The sequence below is a fragment of the Schistocerca cancellata genome, chromosome 3 (genome assembly GCF_023864275.1).
Source record: "Schistocerca cancellata isolate TAMUIC-IGC-003103 chromosome 3, iqSchCanc2.1, whole genome shotgun sequence".
Lineage (NCBI taxonomy): Eukaryota > Metazoa > Arthropoda > Insecta > Orthoptera > Acrididae > Schistocerca > Schistocerca cancellata.
The window spans coordinates 376,876,975-376,900,306 of record NC_064628.1 but is presented as its reverse complement, the minus strand read 5'-3'; the positions used below and the strand labels follow the sequence as shown (position 1 = coordinate 376,900,306).

Genomic DNA, 23,332 nt, shown 5'->3' with positions numbered 1-23,332 from the left:
GGATGCTGCGATGCTAGAAGCAGCCACAAATCCTCTTCGTGGGACCGAAGGCCGTGAACTTTCCATTGGAGGTCAGTCATGAGGAGGAAGAGATGTAGGGGTGTCAACTCGGCGGCCGCCGAGTGACAGCCGGTGGAGAGTCACTACTACAGGGCACAGAAGCAGGAGGATCCTGTTCCGTGGGGTCCACAGGAGCATCAGCACGCTTGTGTGGTCAGTCTGAGGAGTCTGACACTGAAAAACGGTTGGTGGTGCGCACCGGTGAGACAGAGGCTCGCTGGGCCAAGTGACCACGTGGCAACACAGTCGAGCAGGATCTTCAAGTTGGTGAAGAAGAAGACCGTTTGTCTTTAGCGGACTTCTTCGAGCCCTTCTGGTTAGAGGGAGACTTGGGTGTTGTTCGGCTGGAGGGATAGAAGAAGTCTTCTCGGGAGTACTCCTCCTGTCTTTTCCTGCCTGCCGGTTGTGTAGTGGGTAGCTTCGCCACTTGAGGTGAAAGTTTGACAGTTTGGTGCACAGCGAGACGGGGGGATGGCGATGCTACCTTGACACTGGGCGACTTCACAACCGCAGAGCCAAATTTGAGGTCACATGTCTGCGTTGTCATGTCCTTCATGGAGCGGTGCATGTTTGAGCTCCCTCATAGTAAGCAGTATTGTAACACACACTATTCTGGGAGAGGAAAGATATCGTCCTCGTGTCCACGGCCCGTGCCAGAACGAGGAAGGCAGGATGGTAGTGGGTGGAACTCACAATGTCTGCAAAATAACGGTCCAAAGTGTTGGAGATATCAAGAGGGCCTACAGTAACATTGTCACTGTGGTCAGACCAGGAAACTGAAAGAACCGCTCTACCTGAAAGCCAATAGAAATTACCCCAAACAACAAAAGAGCTCTGAAGAAAAACTAGCTTCCCTGTACCTGAAAATGTGGCAAAACTGTGAACATAGCTGTTTATAATGGATACTGTTTGCCATTGTGGGATGGCGTTTAAAAATTCGAAGAGTTCAGCTCCACATGCAGACTGCCTGGGATGCCTGGTTCAGGGGGCATGTCATTGCAAGGAAGAGGTGCGAGCTATGGAACACTTTGCGACAGTTAAGATAGCATTTGTAACGTATTCTACCTGGTCATTAATGCAGGGGAAATGGTGTTCATCAAAAGTGGCCAGGTTTCCAAAGTTGACTGGCAGCTCTACTCCATAGTAGAGCTGCCAGTCAACTTTGGAAACCTGTCAGCTGGTTGGATGCACAGATGGGACAGGCATTACCAAATGAATGACACAAAGTTGTGTTAGAGGGAACGAACCACCCGTGATGACGAGAAAGTTGGTCGGTTGGTTTGGAGAGTAATGCGAATAAACTACAAGGTTATCAGCCTCTTTTTCCAGATTAAAATCATATCCCAAAATAATCCTATCACCGGAAACCTGGAGAAGGAACAAAATGCCTAAAACTGAAATAAAAAACAAAAGTAGCAAGCTAAAATTGAAAACATTGACTCAAAGGGAAAAGTAGTAGGTGGTGTTAAAATAATAATAGTGGACAGCCTGGGCTGGCTGATCCTGAGAATAAAAGAGGATGAGCCAGCCACTCTGCAACACACTAGAAACTCCAGACTAAACACGCAAGAGAAGAGAAATACAGACGGTGAAAAGACAAACACCAAGTCCCACAGACAGCACCAGAAGGCGTAGGGAAGATTTGAAATGAAGGTAAGAAAGAGGGCCTGGGAGATAAGGCCAGGTGCCCACCCTTAGAATGAGTGATTAAAACCCCTCCCTCTTGAATAAAACTTCAAACTAGATCAGCTGTGGAGGCATTGTCACCAAACACCATGGGTAGTGTGCCAGGGAGGTTAAAAGACCGCCTCAGGATGGCTAGACAGGGACAGCCCAGAGCCAGCTAAGGACTACTGAACATAATTTTCTGAGGGTGGTATGGGTGTGCCATTCGGTATTTCAGATCTTGAAAACTTTATGGCATAATACCGATCGGAGAACAGTTTCCGGTGTACCGATGTCCAGAGTCAGTTTAATGGTAGCCCGTTTAGCCACCCTGTTAGCAAGTTCATCTCCCGGGATTCCGACATGACTTGAGGTCCAGATGAAGGCCACCAAATGTCCAAGTTGTTCAGGGGCGTAAATGGACTCCTGGAGAGTCATTACGAAAGGATGGCATGGGTAGTACTAGTAGGCTGTTTAAGGAGTCACTACAGAAGAGGAAGGACTCACCAGCACAAGAGAGGATATGCTCAAGAGTGTGAGAGATGGCTACTAACTTTGCAGTGAAAACACTGCAGCCATCTGGCAGGAGCGCTGTTCAGAATGTCCACCGTGTGCATCAGCGAAGCCTGCAGGACTATTTACCATCAAGCCATCAGTACAGACTACTTCTGAGGCCTGGAATGCGCCAAGAATACAAAAGAATTGGCAGTGGAGGGCTTCAGGATGAACTGAGTCTTTTGGGCCTTGTGGCCGAGGTATGGACCATGGAGGTGTGCGTGAGTGGATCTGAAGGAGAGGTGGTAGAAGGAAAGATTCGAGTTCAGTGAGAAAGAAAGAGACATGGACTGCAACTGACGACAAGCAAGCTGAGCAGTATAGATTGAAAAGTCCAAGTGGGAAAATGAGTATGAGGAACAGGAAAGAAAAGGGGGTGCACCTGTGTTCAAACAGATTAGATTGATCTGCTTGAAGATATCTGCTAGGAGAGAGCCTCTCTGACAGGGGCATGGAGAGCCCAAAGGGGATGGTGGACACTGAAGATGTCAAGCAGCAAAAAGGGAGGAGGAAATTCAGCAATAAGTTTCAAAATGTCTGCCCTGGTGGCAGCAGAAAACAAGAGTGCATAGACATTGCAAAGATAGAACATGAAACCAGGAAGGGAAAGATGGACAGCAACAGCTTGAAGCTGGGTGAGGAAGGAAACGATGTGACTATAGACATCGTCTTGAGTGAACAACACGATTCCCCCATGAACTGGCATCAAAACAGACTGAAGCGAAGTGTGGGACGTGAAAGCGATCATGAGGGCATTATTGTTTCCTGGTGGCAAAAAACAACTGGACACTATGATTACAAGAGGAGCTGCATGTAATTCAACCTTAGTCAATCCAACGTTGCAAATGTTCCAGTGGAGAATAACCGTATCTGATGAGATACAGTAGATGGGTGCCAGAATTCGAATGTGTACAACGACCAGGTTCAGAGGCTGGAGGATCCTAGTCTATTCGCCTTCGGTTGGCCGGTGGACTGGTTGATGGCAATGCGTCCTGATGACGCAAAGGTCGGCCAGGTGAGGGATCGCATGGTGACACCATTGAAGAAGAATACCAAGGTGAAGAAGGGAAAGATCACTTGCCTTTATCTGACTGCTACAAACTTTGGCATTTGTCAGGCACAGACTCAGACGTTGGCTGGCTAGATGTCCACAATCATCACAAGAATACTCCATTTTGGATTTCTGTGCTTCTGTTTGCAAGGCATGTGATTTCGATGGTGCAGGCGACGGTTTGTTGGCATGGTGTGCATCAATAGCAGGTGCAGAGGAGAGTGTGATCTTTGAGCTGGACAATGTCACACATGTGGCACTAAACTGGATGTCACAAGTCTGCGTAGCCATGTCCTTTGTAGGTCAGGTTGTAGCAAGAACTGTAATACAATTGCCAGAGACTGATGTACAAGGTTTGCAACTATCCCAACATTTTCCAAGCAATGTGCGTAGGACCCTTTTCCTTCACCTTCACATTTCCTTCACGACTCTCTCACGACGTAAATCAGACAGTAACGGGAGGTAGCACCATGATCACCCTTGCACCTGATACAGTGAGGGGAAGGAGCTGGACACACACCCTCATGAGCGTCCCTGCTGCAGGTTATCCATTTGGTTGCATTTTTACAATATTCACAGGTGTGGTTGTAGAGCTAACATACATAGTAACGCATGGGATTCGAGATATGTGGTCTGACAATAATAGCTTTATAACCAGATTTAATTTTTGATGGAAGTACTACACCATAAAATGTGAGGAACAGAGTGCAGGTCGACACTGATTCTTTATCAACGTGGTGAACTGCAGTCACTCCCTTGTCAGACAGCTTGTTTCCTCAGCCTTGGACACGCCGTCAAGCTGCTGGCTGTACAGGACTCCACTGGAGGAATTCAGTGTGTTGCGATTCTACTTTAACTGGACAGCTGTGCTTGGAAAGCACTATCCGTCTCCAAAATCAAGGTTCCATTACGCAACTGAGAGCTGGACTTCACTGGACCAGCAATAAAATCTACAAACTTCTGAATAACAAATCAATTAACTGTCATGAAACTGTGACTTTCTTCCATGCATGACACCACAAGGTATCAGGGTCTAACTGGGCGAGGTGTCAATTCTTTCATCTCAACCTATTTACACTTTTGAAATGAGGAACTCATCATGGAGAAATCCCCCATGATTGCCAATGCCTTCGATGGTGTGCTCCTTCCTGCTCTTCCTCTCAAGGGGGGACTCACCCGCCTTAAGTGATAATCCACACCTCTGGTCACACCACCTGGACTCCACACAGAGGGACCAATTGGCATAGGCGAAGGTACCTGCTCAGGCAATCATACCTCCTTGGGTCTGGCATTTACCAGGGGGTACGTATGAGCCACACTTGTTGACCTGGGACAGAGATTACGCATTACCCAGCCACTTTTCACGCACCAAACGCACAAGCCAGCCTTCAGGAATGCACATGGAGGAAGAAGAAGGAAAATACAAAAAGAGAGCTTCAAACACCAAAGCAGAGGAAGGGTAAGAAAAGGTAGGACAGGGAAAGGAAGATGGATGGACAGGACAAATCCATACACAGTTTTACCAAGAACTTTGGTTCCCAGAAGAAGGCATACAACATGGTCCCCAAGGGAGAGGAAAAGAATAGCATAGAAAGGGAAATAGCACTGCAACGGCTGGGGCCCCTTGGTAGCCAAGCATGCACTCACCAAAGAGTGGTGATTGCTAAGTCTGCTGCCAAAAGAATGGCAGTAGTTGTGCTGTGGATGGGGATGCAATGATATCTCTTACATGGCGGGCTGTGAAGGGCGACGGCAGAGGTGAAGGCATCCCAGTCAGCACTGTTGAGAGTCCATCTGGGTGGAGGAAGACAGGTCAATGTAAAATCATCACTGTCACAGAGGTCATCTTGGACTCACCATTTGATGGAGGGGAGGAGACCAAGGCTGCAAATGGAAAGATCAATGACCAAATAAGATCCATATGCCACACTGAAGTGTGTGGGGACACTGGTCTTCAAGAGACAAAGACCAAGTTTGCAGGCAAAGTTTCAATGGCTTCACCACAGCCAGTTCCACCACACGATGGGCTGCTGGCATCCAAGTCATCCAAATTGAGGAAGGATGAGGGTAGCTGGAAAATCAGTGCAGGCCACACTTTCTGAGGCACTTAAGCATCGGGAGGGAGATTTATATTACAGACTAAAATCCACATAAGTCCTCACACAAACAGCCACAGCTTCCAAAATCACACCAAGTGACATGTTTGCTGCAGACAGAGTCTAGAACGTACACACAAAATCTGCCCTATGCTGTCATAGATAGCTTGAGTCTTAAAATATCCTGATATGTGCCAAAGGTAGGAGTTTGCAATGCTGGGAACCAATTTTCCTGGGCAGCAATGCAGAAAGCAAGAGAAAAGCATAAGAGCCATTGTAGCTCAGCCAGATGATGGAAAAACCACTACAATTCCACTGGAGTATCACTTTATCATTATCAGTATCCTGTGGGGGCATGAAGCTACCAAGGAGGCAGCTAATGCTCCATGGTTGCCTGCCAGAACTGGTTCTGAGGATATAGCATCAATACACATTGTTTCTGAAGCAGGTTGTTTGGGGGTTACAGATGGCGCAGGGCCATTAGGACCTCCACCTCAGGTACAGTTGATACGTGGGATCTGTGGCCTGGGACCATATGGGCCTCCTCCTTTGAGGTCTTCTTTTATGTCCCTCTTCTCCTTTGGCGCTTTTGACGTTCGCGAGAGCTCACCCGCCCTAGCTTAACGGGCAGGAGGAGGAATGCGAAGCCCTACGACCAGCAGCCTGTGAGTTCTTCCGCCACTGGCTGGTATCCAGTTGCAGAGCAGCAGAATCCCGGGAGATGAGCTCCCCGAACGTCTCCTCCTGGTGAGACACAGTGGAGGAGGGTGTACTTTCTCCAACTGGGGCTTGGTTGGCTGGCTGGTTTAAAGGTGTGAGAAGGGACCAAACTACGAGGTCATCGGTCCCTTGTTCCTTATAAAACAATGCCACAAGTGTGAGAATAAAACGGACGAAACATATAACACAGAACAGAAAGAAAGGAAAAGCCATAGACATGAAGGGAAGGCAAAGAATACGGAAAGGAACAAAACAGGGCAAGAAAATAACAGAGAGACGCTAGAAACAGAAGGGAGTAAAACATGAAAGCGGATTACAGTGGATGGCCAACCATGAGAATAAAAAGGGGAAGCCAGCCACTCTGCAACACATTAAAACCTCCACCCTAAAAGCACTAGGGTGCAGGACACGGAGGGACAAAGGCAATGCACTAAAATCTACATAGGAGTATAAAACCCACTCTCAGGGATGAATAGTAAAACTACAGCTGCTGTGGAGGCATTGTCACCCAACACCGAAGGCAAGGTGCTGGGAAAGTGAAAAGTCTGCCACAGAGCGGCTAAAAGTGGGCAGTCCAGCACAAGGTGGACGATTGACATTTAGGAGCCACAGAGACACTGTGGTGGATCCTCACGATGGTGTAGGTAATCATGCGTTAGCCACATATGGCCAATGTGGAGCTGGCAGATGATAACTGATTCCCTGCGAGAGGCCTGCATGGAAGACTTCCACACATTCATAGTCTCCTTAATGACACACAGTTTGTTGTGCATGCTGTTATGCCATTCCGTCTCCCAAAGCCGGAAAACCCTGCGGTGTAAGACAGAACGCAGGTCAGCTTCAGAGATGCCTATCTCCAGAAGCAGTTTCCACATCGCCTGTTTGGCCAGCCTGCCGGCAAGTTCATTGCCGGGGATTCCTATGTGTCCTGGGGTCCACACAAACACCACGCAACAGCGGGACTGTTCCAGGACATAGATGGACTCCTGAATGGACGCTACCGGAGGGTTGTGAGGGTAGCACTGGTCAATAGCTTGTAGGCTGCTCAATGAGTCAGTACACAGGAGAAATGACTCGCCAGAGCATGAGCATGAGATATGGCCGCCAGCTCTGCAGTGAAAACACTGCAGCCAACTGGCAAGGAGTGCTGCTCAACATGTCCTCCATGAACATACACGAAGCCTATGTGACCATCAGCCATCAAGCCATCCGTGTAAACCACTTCAGAGCCCCAGAACTAGTCAAGAATTGAAAGGAAGTGACAGTGGAGAGCGGCGGGGTTAACGGAGTCCTTAGGGCCATGCAAAAGGTCCAGACGAAGCTGCAGCCGTGACGTACACCATAGAGGCATATGTGAATGGACCACAAGTAGAGGTGGTAAAGGGAAGGACTCCAGTTCGGAGAGAAGGGATTGCACACAAACTGCAATTGTTAGCCTCGATATGGGCCGCCGATGCGGGAGATGGACTGCCGCAGGCAGGAAAAGGAGACGGTAATTCAAATGCTCAAGGGAACTATGAATGTGTGCTGCTTAACTATTGAGCAGTTGCACACGTCTGATCTGCAGAGGAGGGACACCAGCCTCTACCAGTACCGGACTTGTCCTAAAAAGCTCTTGTAGCTAATCGAACCCCACAGTGGTGCACAGGGTCGAGTAAATACAATGCTGAAGGCGCTGCCAAACCATAAACCACACTCCCATAGTCATTTCGGGATTTGACATAGGCTCTGTAGAGCTGCAGCAGCGTACAGCAATCTGCACTCCAATTGATGTTGCTCAGGCAACAGAGGGCGTTTATGTGCTGCCAGCACTTCTGCTTAAGCTGATGAAGATGATGGAGCCAAGTCAATCGAGCATCGAAAACCAGTCCGAGTAATTGATACAGCTGAAAACTGGAAGCCGTGGGCTAGAGCCCATGACTGTGCCTTGTGGATGGCTCCCTGGAGGTGCCGCTCAGCAACCACAGTACTGGAGCAACAGTACAAAATGCAGACGTTGTCTTCATACAGAGAAGGTGAGACGGAGATCCCAACAGCTGCTGCTAGACCGTTAATGGCCACTAAAAATAAACACACACTCAATACAGAGCCCTGAGGGACTCCATTCTCCTGGATATGGATGGAACTATGGGAGTCACTAACTTGGACACGGAAAGTACCAAGCGACAGGAAGTTTTGGATAAAAATCGGGAGTGGTCGTCGGAGACCCCACTCATACAATGTGGCAAGGATATGACGACGTCAAGTCGTGTTGTATGCTTTACGTAAGTCAAAAAAGACAGTAATCAGGTTCTGCCATCTGGAAAAGGCTGTTTGGATGGCAGACTCAATGGACACAAGATTATCAGTGGTAGAGCGACCCTGGCAGAAGCCGCCCTGACATGGAGCCAGCAAGCCACGTGACTCCAGAACCCAACCCAACCGCCGACACACCATATGTTCCAGCAGCTTACAAAGAACGTTGGTGAGGCTGATAGTTATCCACATCAAGTGGGTTTTTACCGGGTTTGAGTACCGGAATGATGGTGCTCTCCCACCATTGCAATGAAAAGACGCCACCGCACCAGATCCGGTTGAAGATGACGAGAAGATGTCGCTTGTAGTCAGATGTGAGATGTTTAATCATCTGGCTGTGGATGCAATCAGGCCCAGGAGCTGTGTTGGGGCAATGTGCAAGGGCACTGAGGAGCTCCCACTCTGTAAATGAGGCGTTATAGGATTCACTGTAGCGTGAACTGAATGAGAGGGCGTTCCCTTCCAGCCGCCGTTTGAGTGTGCGAAAGGCTGGGGAGTAATTCTCCGATGCAGAGGCTCGAGCAAAGTGCCCAGCAATCGCTTTTGCGTCAGTACATAACTCGCCATTTATGGTAACACCGGGGGCAGCTGTTGCAGCCTGGTACCTGAAAAGACATTTGATCTTTGCCCAGACTTGGGAAGGTGACGTGTGGCACCCAATGGTGGAGATGTATTTCTCCCAACACTCTTCCTTTCGTTGTTTGATAAGGTAGCGAACACGGGCACGGAGCCGTTTAAAGGCTATGAGGTGCTCCAGGGAAGGGTGCCGCTTATGCCGCTGTAGAGCTCGCCGACACTCCTTAATTGCTTCAGCGACTTCCAGCGACCACCAAGGGACTGCCTTACGCCTCGGGCACCTTAAAGAGCAAGCGATCACATTTCTGCCACAGAAACAATTGTGCTAGTCACCGGTGCAACCATCACATCGATGTTACCGTTGGGGGGGGGGGGGGGGGGGGGGGGGATTCAGCGGTGACAGCAGAGGTGAAAGTTCCCCAGTCCGCCTTGTTCACAGCCCATCTAGGCAGGTGTCCGAGTGCCTGATGCTGGGGCAGTGACAGGAAGATGGGGAAGTGGTCACTACACCACAAGTCGTCATGTGATCTCCAGTGGATAGGTGGGAGAAGTCCTGGACTGCAAATTGATAAATCAATGGCCGAGTAACTATGTGTGGCAGCCCCAGTATTTAAGAGGCAGAGGTCGAATTGCGACAGTAAGGTTTTGACATCTCTGCATCGGCCAGTAAGCATGGTACCACCTCACAAGGGGTTATGGGCATTAAAATCTCCCAGAAGTAGGAAAGGTTTAGGGAGTTGATCAATCAGTGCAGCTAATACATTCAGGGATACTGCAGCATCTGGAGGAAGATATACATTGCAGACAGTTATTTCCTGCGTCATCCTTATTCTGACAGCCACAGCTTCATGAAGGGTTTGAAGGGACACATGTTCACTACAGACTGAGTTTAGGACATAAATGCAAACTCCACCTGACACTCAATTGTAGTCGCTACGGTTCCTGTAATATCCCTTAGCCGCGAAGGGCAGGGGGTCCGCATTGCTGGGAATCAGGTTTCCTGGAGGGCAATGCAAATAACAGCTTTACAGTTGCCGTAGCTCAGCCAGGTGGTGGAAAAAACCACCTCAATTCCACTGGAGGATGACATCGAAGACTGGGGAGGCATGGAACATTCAATGAGGCAGTTTACGCCTCAGAGTCACCTGCTGCAACTGATTTATTGCCTGAGCAGTCTATATCCATTGTGTCTGAGGGTCTGGGAAGATCGAGGTCCTCAGCGGACTCATCTTCTCCACCCCATTCTCAGTCGCAGAGCTTGTAGGTAGCGGTGGTGTGGGTGTCACCGCTATTTCCTTGGTCTTAGGGGTTTTCTTTTTGGATTTCTCTTACTGCTCCCTGGGTTTCCCTGGCTGGGAGGACTTCACTGGCTCAGTCTCTGGGACTGAGGATGGGCGTGAAGCTGTACAACCAGCTGCTTTTGGGCTCTTCAGCCATTGGCGGGTGTCGTCTTTCCCACATGAAGAAACCTGCTAGCGAGAGAAGCCGAAGAACACTTACGCTTCTCCGGCTTCGAATTGGGGACGGATGTCCCCAATGGTTGGGAGGAAGGGGGGGGGGGGGGTTGCTCATGAAGTAGGTGGTGCAGGAGCAACAGAGAGGGAAATGCCCCCCACTATCAAGGGGGCAGGTGTAGTCTCCCGGCTCTGAGAGGTGACCTGGGTTGGCGGAGCTGATGGTGCCAGAACTGTTGTAGCAGTGGCGTAAGACAATGTCATACGTACAGGATGTAGGCGTTCAAATTTTCTCTTAGCCTCAGTGTATGTCAGTCTGTCCAGGGTCTTGTACTCCATGATTTTCCTTTCTTTCTGCGATAGATACACTGGGGATACACCATCACCTTGACATTTTCAGGCTCAGAGGCCCCTTCTAATGCCAAGGTTAAGGCTCCACTATCAACAGTATCATACTTTGCTCCCTGCTGGACATGACAGACAAATGCACACCCTGTCGATCCAAATTGGAATGTAACCCAGATCTGGTTCTGGGTTGAGTTGATTTGGGGAGGAGACCAAACTGCGATGTCATTGGTCTCATTGGATTAGGGAAGGATAGAGAAGGAAGTCGGCCGTGCCCTTTCAAAAGAACCATCCTGGCATTTGCCTGAAGCGATTTATGGAAATAATGGAAAACCTAAATCAGGATGGCCGGACGTGGGATTGAACGGTCGTCCTGCCGAATGCGAGTCCAGTGTGCTAACCACTGCACGCACCTCACTAGATAGGACCGTAACCCATCATTAGTCTGCAAAAGGAGGTCAAGGTGGAAGGTGATACCCTGTATTATATTGAGACTGTTATAGGGGGTGATAGTTAACAGTAATGTCACCCAGCTTGTCACAGATGAATAGAGCCTTCGACGGAGGAGGAGAACTGAACCACTTTTCATTTTCAAAATCACTGCTACTAACCCAGATCTGTCCTCAGGGCGTTCAACAAAGAATAATGGCTTTGTGGGCAAAAAGGAATCCCCATCGGTCCTAGAACATACCAGCTATTGTGGGCAGTATGAATAACCTTGTTTATTGGCCCTACATTCCTCCCAAACCATAGCCAGGGAAGGAAACATTGTGAGGTCATACCTCTCCACACTGTAGTAATCCCGTCCTTCAGAAGAGACTGTCAAGGCCATGTGGCCACCAGTGAAAGGAAGTTTGAGCCATCTCATCTGCAAGTAATCTGCCTTGGGCTACCTACTCTGAATGGGGGTTCTCATGGGTGCCACCCATACACAGCAATGGCTATGTGGTCAGGTAACCATTGCCTAGAATCCCTGTGCCCCAGCCACAATGGGCACATACCCTTGGCATCATATGTCCAAAGTATGCAGTGCAGATGCCAACAGTGTGATCCCTGCATGATCAGGGGGCTACTGCCTTGCAGGTACTTGACAATCCCCCATCAAAGAGGAGGCTACCATATTGGGTTTGGGGTGTATTACTTTTGCAAGAAAGAAAGGGTGCACAGACAGAAAAGCACAAAAGGTGAAATGTACACTACGCTGGGCGACCTTCCCCCTGCAATGCATGCTTCTGTAAAATTTGTAAGAGGAAGGGTATGTCAAACCCAACAATGTGGACCATGCAGTGAAGGATGAAAAATTGAATAAAGTGCCAGGAGAGGGGCAGAGGGAGGGAGGGAGGGAGGGAGGGGGGAGAAGGGGGGGGGAGAGAGAGAGAGAGAGAGAGAGAGAGAGAGAGAGAGAGAGAGAGAGAACGAAGAAGTGTCTAATATCAAACCAAATCCAAGAATGGTTATCATCAAGAAGATCACCCAACAGAAAGGCAGAGGGGAAAGAAAAATAGTCAAAGGAGGGACTTGCAGCTTGGAAAGAGAAGCAACAATGCAAGGGCTGGGGCCATGTTTTGGCCAAGAACATAGTGAGAAAAGAACAGTGAGCTCCCTGGGGAGATTGTGTGAGAAATAAGGACCATATTTATGGCCCACAAGTAATCTGCGTTCAACAGTCACGACTTGCATATGGCTTCCAAGCTGACTGAAATAAGTCTTCACTAGTGACACATCAACAACAGAGCATGAAAGACCATAATTTAGGGAAGAGAAGCATGACAATATATTCTGTTGTATACATGAACAATTCACAACAACGAGTTATGTTTCTTGCAAACTCCCTTCTCTTTACAAAATTCTTTAATTTGAAAGTCAATCCCTGCCACTTACACACCAGTAGTGGAGTACTACACTACATTCTGCTTCCAAGATTCTGGGGACCTTGTGGGATAATCTCCAACAAGAGGGCTTGGAAATTCAGACGGGAAGGACAGCCAAAAGTTTAACATTTAACACCACTAGTGGTGGAGTACCAGTTCAGTTGCATCAGTACGGTGGAGGAAATCTGTCAACCTTGTGAAAAGGACCCCACTGACTTTTTTTATGTAATATAGGAACCACCCCATCTGAATGCAGGTACAAAAACAAACAAACAAAACAAACAAACAAACACACACACACACACACACACACACACACACACACACACACACACACACACACACACACACCTCTACTCTGTGCAGCTATAATATGCCTGTGCCAGCTGACTACATTGTGTCGACACTGCAGTTCATTGGGGGGGGAGCTTGTGTAAGGTGGAAGGATTAGGGAAGGGTGACGACATCTGGGGGAGAGAGAGAGAGAGAGAGACAACTGGTACACAGGATAGGGAAATAGCATCAGTGGTTTGTCATGGCAACTGCCAGGCGAAGCTGTGTGCAGTGCACAGTGACATGGAGAAGTGGACTGGGGGAAAGTGAGAATACAGAGGAAGGGAAAATGCAGAGAAGAGTGTGTGGTTTTAGGATGATTGAAGTTAGGATCCTGGGGATGGATGGTACCAGGTATGGACATGTCGGGAAGAATACAGTTAGCAATGGTCGTGAAGTAACCATTGAAATCCAACATGTTGCAAGCAGCAGCATCATCTGCTATTGTGTGGCCAATTCTGCTCTTGGCCAGTTTGGCAGTGACCATTCACAGCTGGTTCGTTGTCATGCTTGTATAAAGTGCTGTGCAGAAATTACAACAGAGCTGATATATGATATGACTGATTTAATAGGTGCACGTATCTATACACAACCCTAACCCTCCAACCACCACAAAGGAACAAACCCCCTCCATTGCCCAATACCATCCTGAACTGGAACAACAGAATCATATGCTTCAATGTGCCTGGAAATATGAAACACCGGACCCACAAGCCTTCTTGCCCATTCCAAAGTGGTATTCCTCTGCTCACTCAATCTATGTATCTTCCTAATCAATTCTATTGCAACACCCACTCCTTACCCCTTGCCACTTGGGTCATGCTCCTATGGAAAATCCAGGTAACGGTCTGCCTAATACACCCATCCTGCACATCAAACTCTAGTCCAGTCACACGCTTATCCTATTCTACAAGAGATGTGATGGCAGAAACATCAAATACCAACTTTGCTGTAATTTCTGTACAGCATTTTAAGTGGGCATGATCAACTATGTCCATCAATTCCCATGCCCCAACCCACAATCACCTCCATCCCTTCACCACAACCCACACCCTGCTTGTTGTCTACTCGCAGCCTTCTCTCAGCAGTCTCCCTTTAACCTCTGTTCTCTCTTGCCCTCCGAAACCAGTCCTCTATGCCAATGTGTGTTGTGCACAATCCCTTACCTGTGACCAGAATGAGCCAGTAGTCCACATTCCTGTCCCCTGCACCTGCTGCCTGCCTCTCCCTCCCAGCAGTCAGCCACCCCTCTGTAAACCTCCCTTTCAACACAGTAGCTGATGTGCGTGATCACAAGCGCATTTCCCATTTATGGTCACTTCCACCAATCACTATATGCCGAGTGTGTATCAACTTAGTTTACCGAACAGTAGTTGTACAGAGGTGTGTGTGTGTTTAAACTATACTTTAATGTACTCAAGAGAGCATACTGCCATTTTATCTCACATATTTGGTTGGTTGGTTGGTTTTGGGGTTTGATGGGGGCTAAACATCAACGTCATCAGTCCCCTGTTCCAAACTGATATACTTGCAAAAGGCCTATACAGTAAAAGCGTAACCTCTGCACTCAGAGGGAGGGAACACCAAGGGGTACAGAGCAAAAATGAACACCGCAATAACACAAAACAGAGGACACTTAAAAGGAGCAGAGCAAATAGTTGACTACAGTGAAACAGACTACAGTGGTTGATGGATCAGATAAAAGGTCAACCACTCAACTACAAACGAAGAACCTCCAGCTGGAAAGCGTTGATAGAGGTACCAACATAACTTGTTACCATAAAAAGACACTATTTTGGTATCCACGTCACAATTAAAAGTCGCTGGAGTGGGTGTAGCCTGAGAAATCATGCGAGAGTGCCCACACTAGAGCGAGTGATAAAATCCAGCTGCACAGATAAAACTTAAAACTGAGTCAGCTATAGAGGCATCGTCACCTACAAATAAAGGAAGTGCAGCTGGTAAATTAAAGGACTGCTGCAAGGGGGCTAAAAGGGGGCAGTCCATCAGAAGATGGACCACTGTCAGCCCTGCATCACAGCGACACTTGGGCGGGTTCTCAGGATGAAGGAGATAGCTGTGGGTCAACCGCGTATGTCCAATTCCGAGACGGCAGAGAACAACCGAGTCCCTATGCGTGCCCCTAAAGGATGAGTTCCATATGGCCTTGGATGACTTGACAATGTGGAGCTTATTTGGTGTGTTCAAGACAGACCATTCAGAGCTCCAAACATCGCGGACCTTGCGATGTAGGGCTGACCGGAGGTCTCTTTCCACGAGACCAGGCTAGTGGGGTGGCGAAGTGGTGGCCTGTTTGGCCAACTGATCGACACATTTGTTTCTTGGAAAGCCGAAGTGGCTCGGGGTCCACACAAACGTCGCTTAACGACCACATTTGGCGAGAGCAAGAACAGCATCTTTAATACCGTGCACCAAAGGGTCCCAAGAAAAACCCTGGTCGAGTGCTTGCAATCCACTCAGGGAGTCACTGCATACAACAAATGACTCCCCAGGGCAAGAGGAAAGGTGAGCGAGTGCACGATAAAGAGCAACCAGCTCCGCAGTGAAAACACTGCTCCCACAAGGCAGGGAATGCTGCTCAATGTAGTCACCGTGGATGAAAGCAAACCCAGTGCGTCCATCGACCACAGAACCATCGGTGTAGACTACAGCTGCATCGCAAAACGAGGCGAGAAGAGCCAGGAATTGTTGACGAAGACTAGCAGGTGGAACGGAGGACTTGGAGTCGCAGGACAAATCCAAGCAAAGCCGCAAGCGAGGGAGTGACCAAGGAGGAGTAGAAGAGGAGGGCCGGAAGGGTGGGGGGTGGGGGAAGGGGAAAGGACTCGAGTGACAAGAGACGGGAACGAACGTGGACTGCGATCGGGAGACCCGACCTAGGCCGCCGTCATGGGGAGGGGAGTGCAGAAGATGAAAAAGGAGCCTGCGGTTTGGGTGGTCGGGCGAGGCATGGACGCGGGTGATATATGACACAAGCAACTGTTGTCGGCGGAATCGTAGGGGAGGGATTCCAGCTTCTACAAGAAGGCTAGTCACCGGACTAGTGCGGAAGGCACCTGTCGCCAGTCTGATGCCACAATGGAGAATCGGGTTGAGGATCAGAAACGTTGAAGGTGCTGCTGAGCCGTACACCATGATCCCATAGTCGAGACAGGACTGGACTAAGGCCTTATAGAGCTGTAGGAGGGTTCTTCGTGCAGCCCCCCAAACGGTGTGGCTGAGGCAGTGAAGGATGTTGAGGTGAGGTGCCGCTAGCACCACTGTTTAAGCTCGCGAAGATGCAGTGACCAAGTGAGCTGAGCATCAAACAGCATACCAAGGAAGCGATGTGTCTCCTCAATACAAAGGAGTTCATTGGCAAGGTAGAGCTCTGGATGGAGGTGGACCGTTCAACGACGACATAAATGCATCACTCGGGTCTTAGAGGCAGAGAACTGAAAACTATGGTTGGACGCCCAAAAATGTGCCTTACGGATAGCTCCCTGCAGCCACCATTCAGCGACATTGATGCTTGGGGAACTGTAATAAAGACAAGTCATCAGCATATAGAGAGGAACAGACCGATGAGCCCACCACAGCCGCAAGACCGTTAATCGCCACCAAAAAGAGGGGAACACTGAGAACCGAGCCCTGCGGGACACCATTCTCCTGAATATGAGCAGAGCTAAAATAAGTGCCAACTCTAACCCGAAAGGAGCGATTGGAGAGAAAATTCTGTAGAAAAATCGGAAGTGGACCCCGTAAGTCCCATTTGTGAAGCGTAGCAAGGATATGATGGTGCCAGGTGGTACTGTACGCCTTCAAAAGATCAAAGAAAACAGCAACTAGATGTTCTCGCCTAGTAAAAGCTGTACGAATAGCCGACTCTAGCGAGACTAAACTGTCGATCACTGAGCTGCCCTGACGGAAGCCCCCCTGTTGCTGTGTTCGTTCTTTCCACGTGTTACATGAGATTGGAATAATAGAGAATTGTGAAGGTGGTTCAATGAACCCTCTGTCAGGCACTTAAATGTGATTTGCAGAGTATCCATGTAGATGTAGATGATCAGTAACACAGTACAGTAACGCGGACTGCCGCCATTGATGTGCAGAGCTCGTACCCTACATGATTCCCTAATGCTCTGCCTCTGGAAATGTCTTCCTAGGCGACGTGGTCTAAAGCATATAAACAATCACACTACTGTGCTTATACACACAAAGCAACCTAACAAATAGTGTCACATTACCATCATACTTTTTTTTCAATGAATTTTTCCACCCCCTTTAATAGTCTTAACTAACTCTGGACAAACAATTTGGGTTACTTTATCCAGAATGTGAACCTTACTGAAATGGATGACAGTCATTACCATATAATCCATGTTCTTCAACCGCAAAACTATTGGAATTACCATATAATGCATGTTCTTCAACAGCAAAACTATTGGAATGTAGAATTCTGTGCTAAACAATGGTATACCAAACACAAGTGATCATTTCATTAATTACAGTAACACTGAATGTCAGGCTGAAATAGACTACCACAACCACTTACTTAAATATGTTAAGAAAATTTATCAGCCTGCAATAATAAACAGGAAATGTTCAACACTGCTTCCAACTGGATACATGTAATCTTTTAGCTTGAACTCATGGTAAAAATTCCATTCAGAATATGATTCATAACGAAAATATTGCCTAAATGGGCAATGGGTAGAAGACACTGCCACACCCCATCCATCTCCATCTGCAGCTCTTTGTTTGCAGTAACAGATGGATCTGTAATGAAGTCAATGCTTAAGTTACGCTAGAAAGTAACTGTCTGGATGTGAATTGGCAAAGCCAACAAATGGGATTACAAAATAAAGACTGTGCCAACAGATCAATCTGTAGTGCAGTCTGAGCCCTAATCGTATTTTCCTTGATACTGGGAAATACAGAAGCGTCCGATCCCGCCCGTCTGCTTTGACCCATGACGTCACAAATATGGCGGAAACAAAAACACACACTTTCCACAAGAAGCCTAATGATACTAACGGGACAAGCGCGGGAAATGGGGTGTTTTGGGTGGGGGGAAAACTAAATATAAATAAATTTAGACGCCTTGCGTAGCTACAACGTGTAAGTGAAGACAGCCATGCATGAATACCCACCCACCTCCCCAGGGGTCGTAACCCCTGCAACCCATAGAAGATAAAGATGCTTCAGTAGCAGGTTAGTGTTTTTTGTCTTTTTTAAAAAAAATCTCACGGGATAGAACGAACAGATCAGAAAGATAAATATAATAAACTAAAACAGAAATTGGAGGAAACAGACAATTAAAATAAGTAATAAGTGTTTTTAAATTAAAAAAAAAAAATCTCACGAGATAGAACGAACAGATCAGAAAAGTAAATAAAATAAGATAAAACAGAACTGAAGACAGCCACACTCAAACCAAACTCCGCGCCGTCATGACGTCACACACAACACCCTTACGTCAAGGGTCAAAGCCGACGCGTGGAATCGGACGCTTCTGTCGACCCTGATACTGATTCCACAATTCTTTCTAAATTGCTAAACTTGCAATGTAAAGTAAAAAATAATGAATTATACATTTCAGACACCCCTGAAGGGATCACTTAATTATGAAAATTACTGAGGGTGTTGCCCATAGGGCAACTCTTACTGACACAGAAATAAGTATTTTACCAAGGAAAAATTCATAAAAAATGTTGCAATATACAAAGGCCATCAACAATGACGTTTGCCAATGTGTGTCAAAACTGCTTGTGGGCAGCTTACACAACATTTTTGTGATCACTGGCACAAAGAACACAGTACCGTGCGAACTCACAGGAAGAGCAACACTGCAATGTCAGGTTGGAGAAATACACAAACTGGATCCCATCATTGGCAAAACTAATATAACCATTACTTTCAGAGCAATAAATGTCAGTTTGACAAAGAATATGATTCAAGCGAAATTTAGACTGTGGCAAAGAACACCAGATTAATGCAAAAGGTATATAAACCTACTGCAATAGTCCCAGATCAGCAGTTGGATGAATTATGGTATTTTTGCAGTATTACAACTGTTGCATAAATGATTCTTGCATAAATTAATGTCCAAATGCAACAACTCAATATTATGCCAGTGTTCCACCCTACAGCACTTCTAAAATTAGAAAGTATTACCAATAAAGGGATACAAAAGGAATTTCATCACTGTTACAAGTTCATAACTGCAGTTAATTACTGGGTGGATTAAACTAGCTTCAAAGCGATTACTCCCGTATTTTATACACGGTGAACAAATTAAATAACCCTCAAGAATGCACTGTCACTGACTGCGAGGCATTCGAAACAATATTTTTAAACACAAAGATCACTGGGAAACAGTCGACCATCGGATCGTCGGCGTGTATGTGTGCACTAAAAGCATATCACGATGCGTTGCACAAAACAGAACACAAAACACAACAGCACAATCCGCATCTCCCAGGATAGCACAATAATCATTCAGTCGGATCATACCTTCTGCGGAAAGACGTTCCGCAAGAAATGTCGCATCCGCATATGCGTAGTGATCTAGGCAATGCCATATAGCAGCCTGAAACAAAAAAATAAGGTATTAATCTAGAACGCGAAAACAAAAACAACGTAACCCAATTTTCATTATTAAAGAATGAATGTAAAATTCAATGTTTCACTTACTTATCTAGCTCGACAGACAATTACTAATAACTATTATTTACATACAAATACCGAATGAATAACTATATATAAAAAAACAAACATATTAAATGCAACTGGTAATCCATGCATCATTTTGTCTACCTGTACTGGTTCTTGAATGTACATCTCCCGGAATGAAGACTTAATTGGTGCCTTACTTGTATACGGGGTTACGTTTGTTTTATCAAGCAAGACACCTAAGATTATTTAATTGTACATTATTTCCTAATAACGACTTCCATATTAAAGATTTACACAGATGGCACTGCCAGCACAGTTAATACACTAATGGTTTAAAATCTATCGAAACACAGTTATCGACAATCGAACGATACAAGCAAAGTTACTAAACTTTTCAGTCGCAAAGCTTACCACAAAGAAGATTACCTTCCCCCTTGCGAATTATGCAAAGATCTTCAAACCTTGTTAAAAGAAAAGAAAAAATTCCTTGACGTCTATATTTATGTGCAGCTCGATGACTCTGCTGTCAATATCTTTAGTCTTGGCTTGTGTGTAACTTCTGTGTTTTTCTTACAGTACATGTGTTTTTTTCCGTATCCAGGGTGTAATTACAAAGCTAATAAAATGTTTTCTTGCCTTTAAATAATATTTTTCATCAAGTTATGGGCCCAGTACACGTGTAAAGGCAAACAACACAGTTTAATTAAAACAATATTTGAAATGAGCGTATGTCTGTAAAGAAACATGACTGCTAGCGGCGATTATAAGGTCAGTATTGATAAGCTTGAAGGACCTGACGACTGGGCCAAATGGAAATGGAATATTTCTATGGTGCTACGTTCATATGGACTAGAAGATTTTATTAACGGTACACGTGAACGTGTAGAGTTGCCGCAAGATGCGACAAGTGAACAAAAAGAAGCGTATGTGGAATGGCTCAAGGACGCCGCAAAGGCAGCAAGTCTTATAGCAAGTGCGCTAAGTAAACCTGTTGCAGAACTCGTCTTAACGTGCAAGAATGCTAAAGAAATCTGGGACAAATTACGCGCCCGATTTGAACGTAGCAGTACTCAGCGTTTGAATATGTTGATTGAAACATTTTTCCGTGTTAAACGTGATGAATCGGAAGATATTAGTGCACATGTAGCCAAACTGCAAAAGCTATTTGTGGACCTGAACGATGAATTAGCAAAACATGAAGAAAATACGCTATCTGAAAGAATCTTAAATGGTCGAATTTTGTCTACACTGGGTAAAGACTACGACATTTTTAAGGATCTCTGGGATACGATACCGACAGAAAAGCAAAGCTTGAATTTATTGATTGAAAAACTCTGTACTATTGAACTGCGTGAACAAGATGTTAATGGAAGTGCAGCTTTTGTCGTTTCTAAAACAAGAAAACGGCAAACAAGTAATCAGCAAGTAAAGATGACGAAGTCACAATTAAAACAGAAGTTTCCGTGTAATAAATGCAAACAATTAGGTCACTGGGCAGCAGAGTGTCCACAGAACACTCGTGACAGCAATAAAAGAAAAGAGAAGAAGCGAGACAGTGAACACGCTGCATTTACTTCATACGCTATGGGTGTGTGTACCAGTAATCACAGTGACCCAAATAAATGGTATTGCGACAGTGGCGCTACAAATCATATCACTCCCAACAAACAGTATTTTGTTTCGTATCGTGAATTTGATGTTCCTCAAGTAATTTCATTGGGAAAACAAGATGTCAAAATGTGTGCGTACGGTCAAGGAACAGTTTACATCCAAATCCGACGAAACAATAAATGGTACAATGCTAGAATGGACAATGTTTTGTACGTCCCTGATGCAAGTGCTAATCTGTTCTCTGTGAGAGCCATTGCCTACAGAGGCTACAGTACTAATTTTAGTTATAACAATGTCTGTGTTCGAAAACAACTCAGTGGCAATATTGTTATGACAGGTTATGTGGAAAATGGACTTTATGTGTTGAACATGCGTGTTGTTAGAAATGCAAAAATGAATCATATGAGCTTGATGACTTCATCCGAAACATTGCAAGTGTACCATGAAAGGTTTGGTCATCAGAATAAACAACATGTGAAGAATATTTTAAAAGGAATGAACAGTAATGTGGAAGATGCCAAGAGTGAATTTTGTGACGGCTGTGCGGTTGGAAAGATGCATAGGCTGCCATTTAAAACACGAACAATACGCGCTACCAGTACTGGTGAATTAATCCACGCGGATGTAAATGGACCAATGAGCACGAAATCTTTTGGAGGCAAGCATTATTATGTATGTTTCAAAGACGATTTTAGTAAATTTCGTCGAATTTTCTTTTTAAGACACAAAAGTGAAGTGTGTATTGTGCTTAAGCAGTTTTTAAATGAAGCACGAACTAATGGACATGTTGTCAAACAATTTAGATGTGATGGTGGCAAAGAATTTAACAATAAGAATGTCAGTGAACTGCTTGCAGACAGGGGAATAGAGCTACTGATTTCTCCTCCTTACACTCCTGAACAAAATGGTGTGGCTGAACGGGAAAATAGGATCATTGTTGAAGCTGCCCGGTCAATGCTAAATCCAAGTAAATTACCTAAAGGGTTGTGGGCAGAGGCATGTAACACAGCAGTCTACCTAATAAATCGTACTGGAAAATCTTCAGTTGAAAATAAAACCCCTTATGAACTATGGTTTAATCGACCAGTAGGACGACTTGATCATCTCAGAATTTTTGGCACAGGCTGCTATGTTCACATTAACAAACAATTCCGTTCCAAGTTTGATGATAAGGCAGTTTTTTGACGACTTGTTGGATATGTCAATGACAAAGATGGGCTCAGAGTTTGGATTCCATCTAAAAGAAAAGTGGTGTTGAGTCATGGTGTAAAATTTAAGCCAGAAATTGTTTGTGATTTACATAGTGATCATGTTGAATTTGAAGTCCCTCAGGAAGAATTTAATGATCCGAATTCATCTAAAGATGACCAATGTAAATCTCCTAGGCTGTACACTTCTGGAGGAAGCCAAACTCAAGAAAAAATTGGCACTCTCGATTCTAGAGAAAGTCAAGAGTCGAGTGAATCTGAAGAAAATAAAGAATTAGCAGGATTTCTAAAAGCAGAAGCTGCTGAATCTTCTAATGAAGAGAAACAGAAGAATAAAAGACAGTGAAGAAAACCAACCTGGATGGAAAAAGGTGAATTTTGTATGGCAACAAAAGTTGATGCACTTGGATACAAAGATCCAAACTGTTTTTCAGAAATATTGCAGTCAAACCGAGGCGGAAATAATTGCAGCTAGTGAAGGAGCAAAAGAGTTAGTTTGGTTACATCGTCTGCTATCAGAATTAGTGGAAATGTCGGGGCAGCCTCCAGTTCTTTACATTGACAATGCTAGTGCATTGAAGTCGGCAAGAAATCCAGAATATCATCGACGTTCTAAACATATAGAGGTCTGACATTTCTATGTTCATGAAAGATATCTGAACGGTGAGATTTTCTTGGAACACATTGATGGACACAACCAGTTGGCAGATATTTTGACGAAACCTCTTGAACGAGTTCGATTTAATTTTCTATGTTCAGAAATTGGCATGCAAGAGACAAAGCAATAATTTCATGATTTTTTCTTTTGGAGGAA

At 45.9% G+C, this 23,332-nt stretch overlaps 1 protein-coding gene across 1 annotated transcript in view; it reads right to left on the bottom strand.

Moving 5' to 3' along the window:
* The window catches only part of LOC126175066 (cell division cycle protein 27 homolog), a 215,934-nt gene extending 195,872 nt beyond the window's left edge, over window positions 1–20,062 (bottom strand). The window contains exons 1-2 of the mRNA XM_049921590.1: window positions 19,841–20,062; window positions 19,538–19,613 (exon numbers count right to left, since the gene is read on the bottom strand). Of these exons, the coding sequence (XP_049777547.1) occupies window positions 19,538–19,613; window positions 19,841–19,864 (100 nt within the window). The 5' untranslated portion in view covers window positions 19,865–20,062. The remainder of the gene's footprint in view (window positions 1–19,537; window positions 19,614–19,840) is intronic.
* Between the last annotated feature and the right edge of the window lie 3,270 nt (window positions 20,063–23,332).